Genomic DNA, 14650 nt, shown 5'->3' with positions numbered 1-14650 from the left:
TCGATGTCAATTTTTTTACTTAACAGAAAAGATTTATGGCCAATTTATGTGGTTGTTCCAAAATTCATTACAAGTAAACATTTCAAATCAATTTGGTTAAAATTCAAAACAAACAATAAGTAATCAATCCAACTTATGCTAATCAAATCAAAGGAAAAACAAACAACAAAAAATCAAATTCATTCAATCACAAAACTGGTAGCAATAATCAGTCCATCAATTTCTTAGTCAGGGGCAGCAGGTAGCCTAGTGGTTAGAGTGTTGGACTAGTAACCAAAAGGTTGCAAGATCAAATCCCCGAGCTGACAAGGTAAAAATCTGTCGTTCTGCCCCTGAACAAGGCAGTTAACCCACCCTGTCATAGAAAATAAGAATTTGTTCTTAATGTTCTTAACTGACTTGCCTAGTTAAGTAAAATACAAAAAAGTTGACAGTGTCTTTGTGGTGGGGGCTGGCAGTTGATGGCAGTTGATGGCAGTTGATGGGTGTTGTGTTGTGTTGTGTTGTGACTGGGAAAACCTCGGTTGGTGTTGGGGCCAGGTTGAAAATTGTGTTGGAAAAAACAGTGAACTGGGGCTGGGTTGGGGTCTGTAGAAGGGAGGAAAGACAACCTGAGGAGCAGGGTACATACAGAGAGCTGTCTGTAAGGAGGCACTGTCACTGAACACACCTACCAACTGTTTGTGAGTGCTCCATGGCCAAGTGGGTCTGGGCCCTGTTTGTTTCCTCTGTCCTCCAGCGTTGCTGCTGCGTTACTCCTCCAACACCAACCCAGGCTGATGGACATCCCCTGCTCTTCTACAATTTGCAAAAATGTCTAAAATCCTGTTTTCACTTTGTCATTACGGGGGACTGTGTGTAGTTGTCTTTACAAATATTTAATCCATTTTGAATTCAGGCTGTAACAACAAAATGTGAAATAAATCAAGGGGTATGAATACTTTCTGAAGGCACTGTATATTTGTATCAGAAAATGTATTCTAATTAAACTGTCATAAAATAGTAGTAGAATTGTATATAGTTCAGGCGAGTGAAATACAAATGACAAAATAGCTATTGAAGTATTGAAATACATATATCAAATACATGTAACATAAATACTGCCTATCGTTGGCACCAGCTACCTGCACTGTAAACCTGCAACAGTTTACTAACCACTGTACTTCCAGTAATGCACTGTAAATTCTAGAAATACACTATGTTGCTGTAGTTAGGTGTTCCAGTAATATGCTGTAAAAGAACGAGTGACATCATCGATTAAAACGCTACTAGCATGCACCACTATCTAACTTGCTATTTCACACCGGTTACACACACACACACACACACACACACACACACACACACACACACACACACACACACACACACACACACACACACACACACACACACACACACACACACACACACACACACACACACACACACACACACACACACACACACACACACACACACACACACACACACACAAAGGGGTAGTCATAGCAAGATTAAAAGACAAAGCCCTAATGGGGATGAATACATTGTGTCAACATTTGATGGCAGAACAGATGGCTTCTTCCTCAAATTAGCTGTTTGAGGGATTTGACATGTTCGACTCATATTGTCAAAATTGTAACGATGGAAGTTGAAAGGCAAATGTTTCTTTATTGTTGAGAACTAAAGAAGCCTATTGTTGAGAACTAAAGGAGACAAAGGAGATGATTGTGGACTACAGGAAAAAGAGGACCGAGCACGCCCCCATTCTCATCGACGGGGTTGCAGTGGAGCAGGTTGAGAACATCAAGTTCCTTGGTGTCCACATCACCAAAAAACTAACATGGTCCATGCACACCAAGACAGCCGTGAAGAGGGTGCAACAAAACCTATTCCCCCTCAGGAGACTGAAAAGATTTGGCATGGGTCCTCAGATCCTCAAAAGGTTCTACAGATGCACCACCGAGAGCATCCTGACTGGTTGCATCACTGCCTGGTATGGCAACTGCTTGGCCTCCGACCGCAAGGCACTACAGAGGTTAGTGCGACCAGCCCAGTACATCACTGGGGCCAAGCTTCCTGCCATCCAGGACCTCTATACCAGGCAGTGTTTCTCCCCTCTTTTACACCGCTGCTACTCTCTGTTGTTATCATCTATGCATAGTCACTTTAATAACTCTACCTACATGTACATATTACCTCAACTAACCGGTGCCCCCGCACATTGACTCTATACCGGTACCCCCCTGTATATAGTCTCGCTATTGATATTTTACTGCTGCTCTGTCAGATGCGTCGTAAAAGGTGGACCAAAACGCAACGGGTATATGAATACTCATTTTCTTTTATTAGAAGAAAAAAACAAAACAAAACACTTACACAAAAACAACGACGAAAAACAGTCCTGTAAGGCTCAGAGCTATACACGGAACAACTACCCACAAAACCCATGGAAACACATCCCAACTAAATAGGACCTTCAATTAGAGGCAACGAGGAACAGCTGCCTCCAATTGAAGGTCAGCCCAATAAACTAAACATAGAAATATAAGAACTAGAACAAACATAGAAATATATTAACATAGAACATAACCCCCCAAAAAACGAAACAAACAAAACAAACACACCCCTGCCACGTCCTGACCAACTACAATAACAAAATGACCCCTTTACTGGTCAGGACGTGACATGCTCTTTAATTACTTGTTACTTTTATTTCTTATTCTTATCCATATTATTTAACTGCATTGTTGGTTAGGGGCTTGTAAGTAAGCACTTCACTGTAAGGTCTACACCTGCTGTATTCGGCGCGTGTGACTAATAAAATTTGATTTGATTTGATATGATTTTTCATCCATCCAACTTCCATTGTCCTCCAAGAGTTGTGCAGCAGTGGGAATAAATAGTCAACCAACAATCATCAACAATTATTTCATATTTTAAAAACTTAACTATGCAGTATTAGTTAACAGTTTATAAACTACTTTTAAACACCTTAATGTAAAGTGTTACCGAGGTCCCCCACAACTCCCAACACCCACTGACCTTGCATATTACCAGCACAGTTGAGTAGCCTAAACATCTAGGGGTTGGGAATACAATAGAAAGGTATTTTACCAATGAGTCGCACCAATGAGTCGCTTGTAGTAAAACCGTCGTCTCCCCACAATGCCTCTTACTAGGTCAAAGTTAATAGGTAGCCGCGACTGGCTGTGCCGATTTGGATGCGGTTAGCGCGCAGAACGCAGGCAAAGTGTTTGAAGAAAGGGAACCAATATTTAGCCTATAGATTAAGGTAAGTGTATCTTTATATTATACTGAATGACAACTGATTAAACGGGCCGTTTCTAATATAGGCTACTTCCATCAACTCATCACATAGAGAATCCTGAGCAGATGGTTAATAGGAGACGCGCCCTGCCTGTGTGCGGTTAAAGCTATAGCCTGCCCTACGATATAGAATTGGACTTTGTCTCGAGGTAAACACGGTGTCGGTCCCTACTACCTCATTGTGCAAAGGTCGGAAAAGTAATCCTATAATAGGATAAGCGCTATTATGTTTGTTTACTTTGATGCTCAGTATAGGTTTCTAAGACTTGTTCTCGTAAGGAAAGGGGTAAGTTAATCGCTGTGTAGCCATATTTGAAGATATCAACTGAATTAGAAAACGTAGTATTTGTCGACATGCTATCATCCTTATTAGTTTTCTTATTCTAAACCGATTCTGACATTGAAGATCGAGGGAAAGAAAACAATCAACATAGAGGGAAAGAAAGCAATCAATTGTAATGGTTTTACCTTTTATTAATTCAGAATAAGGCCTATGGAAACCCATAGGCTAGCAACAGACCTGACAATGCTATATTATTTTGGGAAAAGAGAGAGTTGTTTTTCCATGAACCATACCACCAGAATAGATTATAGCCTATCTATAACGCATCATTTTAATTTTAACTCAACTGTAATTCATGCGGTTTGATAGGTACTCTACTAGTCTTTAAGATGAACTTCGCTCTGGAGACGCTACAGGTGCTGGCCTTGTCTATATATTATAACTTGGAGGCACTTGTAAAACTCTTCATCCCTTCGCGGAAGAAGAGCGTTGCGGGAGAAACTATCCTCATCACAGGGGCGGGTAGCGGCATCGGCAGGCTGATGGCGCTTGAGTTCGCCTCCATGGGCGTAACGCTGGTGCTGTGGGACATTAGCCAGGATGGCAACAAGGAAACGGTTCGACTGGTGAAGCAAAAGGGCGCGGCCAGGGTCCACTCGTACATCTGTGACTGCAGCAACAAGGCAGAGGTGTACTCAGTGGCTGACCAGGTGGGTTTTATGCCACCTGGTCAGGTATATGGTCTATATACCTGGCCAGGTATGGATGTTATCACCCATGTTCTACCACTTTCCTACAGCAGGTAACAGTTTGAAGGTCTGTAGTATTTTTTGACAGGCTACAGTACCATATTTTTCAAAACATACTGTACACTGATCTTCGTAGTTGTAATTTGAGCTGTTGCAAATATACCGCAAAGCTCCTTCCCGAAAGCATGCAAATGTATTTGAGAGGGAAGATGTTTACATAAATAATTGATCAACCCAATGTCTATTATACCGCACAACAACTCAAAGGGCCTCCATGCTTTGGGAACAAATGTTGAAAGACTCCCACACATTCCATGTCTGCTCTGTTCAGGTCCACCTCATGATTACAGCTCCGATCCCACAATATTCACATTGCTGTGATCCAGTGCATAGGTATTGGTTAGATACTGGAGATCACAGTCATACTCTGCTACACTCTCAGAAAAAAGGGTTCCAAAGGAGTTTTTTTTGGGGGGGGGGGGTTATACCTAGAACCTTTATCATCCTAACAACCGCTTTTGGAAGAAAGGGATCTTTGATGACTCTTTGGGAGGCAAGGATTCTTTGGAAGGCAAGAAAGGTTATACAGTTGTCGGAAGTTTACATACACCAAATACATTTAAACTCAGTTTTTCACAATTCCTGAAATGTAATTAAAGTAAAAATTCCCTGGCTTAGGTCAGTTAGGATCATCACTTTATTTTAAGAATGTGACATGTCAGAATAATAGTTGAGAGAATGATTTATTTCAGCTTTTATTTCTTTCATCACATTTCCAGTGGATCAGAAGTTTACATACACTCAATTAGTATTTGGTAGCATTGCCTTTAAATTGTTTAACTTGGGTCAAACATTTTGGGTAGCCTTCCACAAGCGTCCCACAATAAGTTGGGTGAATTTTGGCCCATTCCTCCTGACAGAGCTGGTGTAACTGAGTCAGGTTTGTAGGCCTCCTTGCTCGCACACGCTTTTTCAGTTCTGCCCACAAATTTTCTATAGGATTGAGGTCAGGGCTTTGTGATGGCCACTCCAATACCTTGACTTTGTTGTCCTTAAGCCATTTTGCCACAAGACACATTGGCAACCAAGCTTTAACTTCCTGACTGATGTCCTGAGATGTTGCTTCAATATATCCACATAATATTCCTCCCTCATGATGCCATCTATTTTGTGAAGTGCACCGGTCCCTCCTGTAGCAAAGCACCCCCACAACATGATGCTGCCACCCCCGTGCTTCACGGTTGGGATGGTGTTCTTCGGCTTGCAAGCCATTATGGCCAAACAGTTCTATTTTTGTTTCATCAGACCAGAGGACATTTCTCCAAAAAGTACGATCTTTGTCCCCATGTGCAGTTGCAAACCGTAGTCTGGCTTTTTTATGGCGGTTTTGGAGCAGTGGCTTCTTCCTTGCTGAGCAGCCTTTCAGGTTATGTCGATATAGGACTCGTTTTACTGTGAGTATAGATACTTTTGTACCTGTTTCCTTCAGCATCTTCACAAGGTCCTTTGCTGTTGTTCTAGGATTGATTTGCACTTTTTGCACCAAAGTACGTTAATCTCTAGGAGACAGAACGCGTCTCCTTCCTGAGCGGTATGACGGCTGTGTTGCCCCATGGTGTTTATACTTGCGTACTATTGTTTGTACAGATGAACGTGGTACCTTCAGGCATTTGGAAATTGCTCCTATGCATGAACCAGACTTGTGGAGGTCTATAATTTTCTTTCTGAGGTCTTGGCTGATTTCTTTTGATTTTCCCATGATGTCAAGCAAAGAGGCACTGAGTTTGTAGGTAGGCCTTGAAATACATCCACAGGGACACCTCCAATTGACTCAAACAATGTCAATTAGCCTATCAGAAGCTTCTAAAGCCATGACATCATTTTCTGGAATTTTCCAAGCTGTTTAAAGGCACAGTCAACTTAGTGTATGTAAACTTCTGACCCACTGGAATTGTGATACTGTGAATTATAAGTTAAATAATCTGTCTGTAAACAATTGTTGGAAAAATGACTTGTGTCATGCACAAAGTAGATGTCCTAACCGACTTGCCAAAACTAGTTTTTTAACAAGAAATTTGTGGAGTGGTTGAAAAACTAGTTTTAATGACTCCAACCTAAGTGTATTTAAACTTCCAACTTCAACTGTACATATAACCATATATAATATTTCCCAGCATGCTCTATTGCAGGAAGATTTTCTGACTTGTTTGTTTTACTGTAATATCTGAATTTTTGCATGTACATTGCTTGCTTGATTAATTTGATGCTACACAAAGATACATAACAAACTGTTTTCTATAATCCAATTTGTTAGTAATTGGATGTATTTCACCCGTTACTGAGATGGTTGTTCCAGTTTGGATGATTGAGGTAGTCTCAATATTCAATCTTCCCTACCCTGGCAGTCATTCTGAATGCAGGTTGCAGGTGATTAACAATTCCACAATTGGATATCCTAACTCTGGCTGGATTGCAATAGGAATTACAGATAATTTTGCAAACCAGCATAATGTGACTTGCAGGCCTGATGTGGCTTGTAAACCAGGAGATTCCTAACACCACTATGTTAGGGTATAATTAGGCCCTCAAATAAAGGCCTTATGATATATGTATTGTATTGTAATAAATAATTATATTTTAAAGGCTAATAAGGCTGGTGGAACCATTCATAGAGGATTCTAGGAAGATCCCTCCAAAGATGAAAGGTTTCTTGCTAGAACCCTTCACAGACGGTTCTAGGAAGAACCTTTAGATTATAAAATGTCTCTAGGTAGAACCATATACAGGGAGTTCTTTGATGAACCCTACATAGATTGGGCTCCTGAGTGGCGCAGTGCTAGAGGCGTCACCACAGACCCTGGTTCGATCCTGGGCTGTATCACAACCGGCTGTGATTGGGAGTCCCATAGGGCGGTGCACAATTGGCCCAGCGTTGTCTGGGTTAGGGGAAGATTTGGCCGGAGTAGCCTGTCATTGTAAAATAAGAATTTGTTCTTAACTCACTTGCCTAGTTAAATAAAGCTTACACTAAAAAATAGATTTAAAAAAGAACCCTCTGCATGGGGTTCTAGCCAGCACTAAAAAGGGTTCCCCTATGGAGACAAACCAAAGAACCCTATGTGGTTCTACTTAGCACCTTTTTTTTCTCAGAGATTAGTGGTAATCTGTGTGATCCTTGTGTGGTAGATTTAGGCCCAGTTCCATTTATGTTCTTATCCTGTTACTTCTATGCAGCATGCTATATTATGTGTTGATTGCCAGGTGAAAAGGGAAGTGGGAGATGTGACAATCCTGATAAACAATGCAGGCATTGTCACAGGGACGAAGTTCATGAGTGCTCCCGACAGCCTGATTGAGAAGTCGATGGAGGTCAACTCCAATGCTCACTTCTGGGTGAGTTGGAATTTTATCATGAACATTTTGCATATTTCTACGACAAGTCAAATCAAATCAAATCTCATTTCATTTGTCAAATGCCTCGTATACAACAGGTGTAGACTAACAGTGAAATGGTTAAGGGTCCTTTTCCAACCATGCAGAGTTAAAGATAAGATATAAGAAATAGAAAATAGAAATAGTGACACGAGGAATAAATACACAGTGAATAATGAAAAACAATAACATGGCTATATACAGCAAGTACCAGTACCGAGTCGATATGCAGGGATACGAGGCAATTGAGGTAGCTATGTACATATCGGTAAGGGTAAAGTGATAATAGACTGAGCAGTAGCAGCAGCGTATGTGGTGTGTTTATGTGTGTGTGTGTGTGTGTGTGTGTGTGTGTGTGGGTGTGGGTGTGGGCGTAGTGCGTGTATGTGTGTGTTGGGGTGTCAGTGTAAGTATGTGTGAGTGTGTGGTTATAGACCAGTGTGTGTGCATAGAGTCGGTGCAAGAGAGTTAGTTCAAAAAAAGGCCAATGCAGGTAGTGGGGTTAGGGTTAGGATTGGGAGGCTTGGGCTTGGGAGTTAAAGCTGTTCAGGGTCCTGTTGGTTCCAGACTTGGTGCACTGGTACCGCTTGCCATGCAGTAGCAGAGAGAACAGTCTATGGCTTGGGTGGCTGGAGTCTTTGAAAATATTTTGGGCCTGACACCGCCTGGTATAGAGGTCCTGGATGGCAGGGAGCTTGGCCCAGCGATGTACTGTGCCGTACTCACCACCCTCTGTAGCACCTTGCGGAATGGGTGCCTTGCAGTTGCCGTACCAAGCGGTGATGCAGCCAGTCAGATGCTCTCAATGGTGCAGCTGTAGAACTTTTTGCGGATCTGCAGTGCCATCTTTTCAAGTCTAAGAGTAAAAGAGTAGCAAAGGGAATGATAGCATAGGGAATGATAGATGGCCTAAGCCCGCAGGATGTGCCAGACCAGCCTATGGAAATAACTCTAAACGTAACACAACATGCTCATATCAATATAGGTGTAAGATAAACATACAATAAAAAAATACTTAGACAAGGAGAGACAAAGAACATGTCCAAATATCAGTGCCCATGGGGATTTTTTTTAATTATATGCATAGCATGTCGCCAGCAAAGTAATTCTCAACCATGATCATCTGTTTTTCCCCAGACTTACAAGGCGTTTCTCCCTGCAATGATAGCCAGTAACCATGGTCACCTGGTGAGCATCGCCAGCTCTGCTGGACTGATTGGAGTCAACGGCCTGGCAGGTTAGATATACTCATCTCACTCACTACCCCTCTAAAGTGGGATATAAATATTTTACCCAACATCACATACCCATGTACTGGTTAGTTTGTGATAACAAAAAGTGTGAGTGTGAACACTCAGAGTAATGCATTCCCATTCCTCTACTCTCTGTCTGTGCTCAGATTACTGTGCCAGTAAGTTTGCGGCTGTGGGCTTCGCTGAGTCTGTGGCGCTGGAGCTGCTAGCGACAAAGAAAAATGGAGTGAAGACCACCATCGTGTGTCCCTTCTTCATTAACACGGGGATGTTTGACGGCGCTATCACCAAGTGGGTCCACCGTTCTGACATACACACACATACCCGGAACACGTTTTGCTACTATGAGCTCTGTTAGAGGAAGTGCTGCGACTGTAGACACAATATGGAAATGTCTACAATGTAGCACTGCGCTATGTGTAGTAGCAGTGTGTAGCTAAGCAATAAAATGCTTGCTCTGCTTCACTTTGCTTGGCAGTGAAATTCTACTTTGTAACTGTCTTGAGCAGTAGATTTATACGATTTAGACCAGGGTGTGGAAATACAGTTAATGGCAGTATACCATGGTGTGTAGATGACCTTCAATTATTGTCTAGGCAGGGGCAACCTCGCCCTACTAGTTATGTGACACCACCATAGATGCCATGGAGCCAGCTCTACCTGGACTGCCTAGGGCCATGTCCTTTGATGTCGCTAGTGATCATGGCCGTTTGAGTGGTGTGTGTGTGTGTGTGTGTGTGTGTGTGTGTGTGTGTGTGTGTGTGTGTGTGTGTGTGTGTGTGTGTGTGTGTGTGTGTGTGTGTGTGTGTGTGTGTGTGTGTGTGTGTGTGTGTGATGTCAGAATGAGTTAACAACAATGCCAGCGTCCCTAAGTCTTGCTCTTAAGCTCTTTGGGCCCTTCCATTTTCTCACTTTATTATTCATGCTGCTTGGTTCAGCTTTTTACTGGCCACAGAGCAGAGTAATGCCTACCACATCCTGTTACTCAGATACACACACACATACACACACTGTAACATTTCTGAACAAAAATCAGGACCTAATCACAATGAGATTTGAATGAGATTGTGATGCTCTGATGTTGAAAGTCCCCACACAAAAGTCCTGTTTTTATCAAGTTGCTACAATGGTTTTTAAAAAATGTATGGGTTCCTTTGACAAAGTAACAGCCCTTGATTTCCAAAGAGATATTTCTTCTCCAAAGTTTCTGGGTTTTATGTCTTTTAAGGAACAGACTGAAGGCAGAAACTGATTACAAAGTACAACGTTCATCATGGCATAACATTTTGAAGGTTTTGAAGTGAAATGAGAAAGAGGCTTAGACAATCATTTTTGAAGGCGTCAGTGCATGCAGTGTGTTTTCAGATGTAGATTCACACTAGAGAGTGCCAGCCCATTACTTTGAACTGCTGATCAGTGAGAGAAATGATTTGTTTGGTTTTGGGTGCTTCCTGCAGATGGCCCGTTCTCATGCCCATCCTGGAACCTGACTATGTGGCCAAAAGGATCGTCCGTGCTATCCAAACTGACCAAGTGTACCTGTATATGCCTCGGATCCTCTACCTTGTCCTCGCCCTCAAGAAGTAAGAACTGTACCAAACACTATGCAGGATTTACAAAATGGACCCCCGGGCCCTAGCTGCTACTTCCCCAGCCCCAGTCGTCTCTTAGGTTTAGATGTAATCAAACAGGTTTCTATATCTTTGTTTACACAACCACAGCAGTCATGTGTCATATTTAAAAAAAAATCAGCATCTACCTGTGGAGGGGGTCTACCTGCTACTAGTACCCAAAAGCATTCTGCATTTTTGTTCGACTACCGGGTAAAACAGATACATTCCATTCTACTTGAAATATACTAATTGAGGACTCATAAAGAAAAGGGAAGGGAAAGGAGGATACCCAGTCAGTTGTACAACCGAATGCATTCAACTGAAATGTGTCTTAAAAGTGTATTTATTTGTATTTGTTAAGGCATTATTATGATCCACCCAACACTGACTTTCAAACCTTTGTAATCAGCAATGACCTAGATTGTATGGAGAGGACGCAACAGATACAACTGTTGACACTGTGGACTGAGAACAGTGGGGTAGTTAAGGGTAAACTCACGTTAACGCAGTTCACGCACCTTTTTATTTTGGCAAGCGGATACCCAACTTTTGCGCCAAAAATGCATTGAAAGTATAGGGAGCGTTACTTTACTCGCCGGGCTCAATTCAACCAAATCCACATTGCAGTATTTTTACATCAAAATAGAAACATGGTGGTTAAATAAAACAGCAGAATGGTTTAGGGACCTATGTGTGCGCAGAAGCGGGAGTTGGGTCAATAAAGCCACTGCATGCATAAACATTGTTGTTTGTCACTAAACTGGACAGACACGGTACGAATGCAGATGAGCAAGCCTTCATTGTGTCAAACGGTGTGGGGGCTATAAGCAAAAGTGCAAATACTTCTATCACAGGGACTGAGCTTGAGAGTGGAGTGAGAGAGATTGAGAGCTGGAACATGTTGTTTGTGGTGGTGCTTGCCTAAACACTAGAGATTGCTCTAGAGATCTGAGTGATTCATGCAGGCCTGCCACAGAGGATACTTGACCTGACAGCTGCCTAGGTGGAAAGGTGCATGTGTAAACAAAGAGTGGGGAGGAGGTTGCGTGAGGGACAAGAGTCGAAGGCGGGTAGCGGGTAGTGGGCACAAAACGCACACGCAAACACACAAATAAATGCACGCACGCATCACACACATACGTACAGTACACTCGACCACACGCACATACACCTTTCCGACATGTACATGAACTCGCATACACCCACACATGTGTACTTATTTCACACAATAAACATGAACACGCTCACAGAAACAAGGTGACACACACCACACGATTACATGTCAAAATAACTGTCTATGTACCTCTAGCAGTTATGCCATGTTTATATAGTGTTTAAGGATATGCTACGAATGCTTTGGATTGTAGTTCATGTTAATAATTTATATCAAACACTATAAACACAGGCATTGGTTTCAGAGGTGGTAGGGGAAGGTCATAACACGTGAGTGATTACAACACAGCCTAGACAGGAACTGAGAATGTAGACAGACATTTTCTCTACCACAGACTGCTTCTCTGCTGTAACATTGGGACAGAGTTGCACTTTTTAGTAGGACTATGACCCCATTGCAAGTGGGGAATAATATTTCAACACACTCCCCCACACACACTTGCTAATCTGAGCACACTGTTTTATCTAAGGATTCACTGACATTAATTCTAAACTGCATCTGGGCCCTTCAGTACCTTCATACAGGCGTAAAACTCCCACTCTAAATGGTGCATTTTTAAAGAAATCCTATTGCTAATTACTAATTGCAACTAATTTAATGAAAATGTATTCCTTGAATTTGATTGAAGTGCCAAAAATGCATAAATTGGAGAGATGATTAACTCACAAAAGAACATGGATTCTAAGGTGGACATTTAGTCAGTTGGGCTTTAGCTGGAAAGCCCTCCATGAATGAGAGCACCTCAGAGAGAGTGAGGGAGAGAGAGGGGGAGATAGGAGAGAAGGAGAGATAGAAGAGAAAGAGAGAGCAAGATAGGAAAGAGAAAGAGAAAGAGAGAGAGCGATAGGAGAGAGAGAGAAAGAGATGACTCACCTCCTATTCCTCCTGTATCAATTGTAATCAAGCTCTACTTCCGTATGGAAATCTGTATGGAAATCTGCACACTGCCACAAAGCCTTTGATGGTTCCTATTGTACTTTCTTCCGAAAAAAATGATTGTAAAAGTTAATGTGGTGCATGATCATATGGAGTCCCTAGCATTTATGTCAGTCATAAAGGCATTTTATGTTTGATTATTGATGTTTGAAGTGCAGCAGTTCTTCACAGAATGGCTTTACTGCACATATACATGACGTACAGTATATGTACATGACTATTCAATTATTTTGTTCAGTATTTATTGGGTTTTGTGCGTTCGGAGAGAAAAAATAGGTCAATAATTTACAGCTGCTGTGAAGTTGAATAAATAACCCATGTCTCTTTTTATCACGTGTGTTCTCTTCCCACAGCATTCTGCCCACTAAGATGGGGCTCCTCTTGGGAGACTACCTGGGGGCATTCAATTTCATGGATGCATTCAAAGGCCATGGGAAAAAGGACTGAAGCATTCAATAAGTGCTCAGGAGGGGGGGGGGGGGGGGGGGTCTCAATCCATTTCCCGCATGAAGTGCTGCAGTTTACAACCCTTTGTGAATCTAGACTACATTTTAATACGTTTTTTTCTGGCTTTTATAATGGAAGTAATATGCATATGCTACATACCATGTACATGTATGAAATTCACTGTAGAATTGAATTGTTAGTGCACAAATAATTATCTCGTATGAAGGATGTTTTAAAGAGCCATTGACAGTATACAGAGATGATGCACTCGTATGAAACTATGGTTACTAATTCTACCATATATATTGTTACCTCTTGTTTTACTAATGTGTGGGAATACAGTATGAAGTAAATGTCTGTTCTTTTACGTCCAATGAGATTTCTCTCCTGAGAGTCACTTGAAATGTATTCATTTACAAAAGCTGCTGCTTTAAAGTGGTTGTTGAATGATTTCTTGCTTTTATGTATTTTAATCGAAGTATATGCATTGTTAGCCTTAATTACATTATAGTCTTATTATGTGGCTTGTTCAAAAGTATCCGCATCAATAAAGCTGCTAAGAAACTTTAATAATTTAATAATAATATGCCAAAGTACACTTTGAAGGTTGCTGATGTTTCAACTCGTTATGCGATAGTGTGAAATTATGGACATATCATCATTATTCATTTACAGGTGCAGCCATGGTTATCTTTTCAGATAATCCCAATCGTATATCATGTCTTAATGACTTACCATGTATGCCTCATATTAATCTTTGCTTGCTGGAAAGTTAAATGTTTGGAAAGCTTTACAGCTGTCTGATCGCATAATAAAATACATGATCTCAAATGAACATACATGGTTTATCTTCCTTATGCCATTGAAAAAAGTAGGACATCTGTTCAAAGTAATAGATTGGCACTGAGTAAGAGACATTCTTTGCTTGATTGCTTGTTTGATAATGAGTGCAACTCTTAATCGGTATTCTGAGAGCCACAATGTTGTAGTGCACATCTGCTGTGTGGAGGGGATTGTTGATTATAGGCATCATCTCAACATTTGCCATGGAAAAACACACTCTAGGAATCAGCCGATCAGGTGGATCCTGACAGTGGTCAGTCACCATTCAAACATTTAACAACCCTACTTATCATTCGCCGATTCGAGGGGAAACCAACATTGCTGTAGACCTCTATAGCCAGATTTGAGAAAGCAGGGTAGTGTGGGTGGCTCCGTCAGTAAAGCAACAGCACCACCTTGTGTAAATGGCTCTGAAACACTAATGCAAAACAATAGCACTTGCATTCAACCGACACTACAAGACATGATAAAAATGTGTCGGAATACAATGCAACTGAAGCTTTTCAAATGTGTTTTATTATATCAAGTCATAGGCTATTACCTTACATAATGCATGCACTTGAAACAATCAGTACAAAGTTAAATATTTTCCCAAATTAGCCTGGTCC

At 41.5% G+C, this 14650-nt stretch overlaps 1 protein-coding gene across 3 annotated transcripts; it reads left to right on the top strand.

The window, feature by feature from the left end:
- Positions 1-3170: 3170 nt before the first annotated feature.
- On the top strand, positions 3171-14034 carry sdr16c5b (short chain dehydrogenase/reductase family 16C, member 5b). Of its 3 annotated transcripts, none has more exons than XM_029755847.1 (7): positions 3171-3277; positions 3965-4305; positions 7606-7737; positions 8914-9013; positions 9176-9320; positions 10487-10612; positions 13106-14034. In XM_029755847.1, exons 2-7 carry the CDS (start codon positions 3985-3987, stop codon positions 13197-13199), a joined length of 918 nt encoding a protein of 305 aa, XP_029611707.1. In that variant the 5' UTR covers positions 3171-3277; positions 3965-3984; the 3' UTR covers positions 13200-14034. The 3 variants fall into 3 exon arrangements, with proteins under 3 accessions (XP_029611707.1, XP_029611708.1, XP_029611706.1); XM_029755846.1 differs by lacking the exon at positions 3171-3277 and adding an exon at positions 3470-3598; XM_029755848.1 differs by lacking the exons at positions 3171-3277; positions 13106-14034 and adding an exon at positions 3462-3598 and having other exon boundaries at positions 10487-10616.
- Positions 14035-14650: the final 616 nt, after the last annotated feature.

This window comes from Salmo trutta, chromosome 6, assembly GCF_901001165.1.
Source record: "Salmo trutta chromosome 6, fSalTru1.1, whole genome shotgun sequence".
Taxonomy (NCBI): domain Eukaryota; kingdom Metazoa; phylum Chordata; class Actinopteri; order Salmoniformes; family Salmonidae; genus Salmo; species Salmo trutta.
This window is presented reverse-complemented; position numbering and strand designations above follow the sequence as displayed.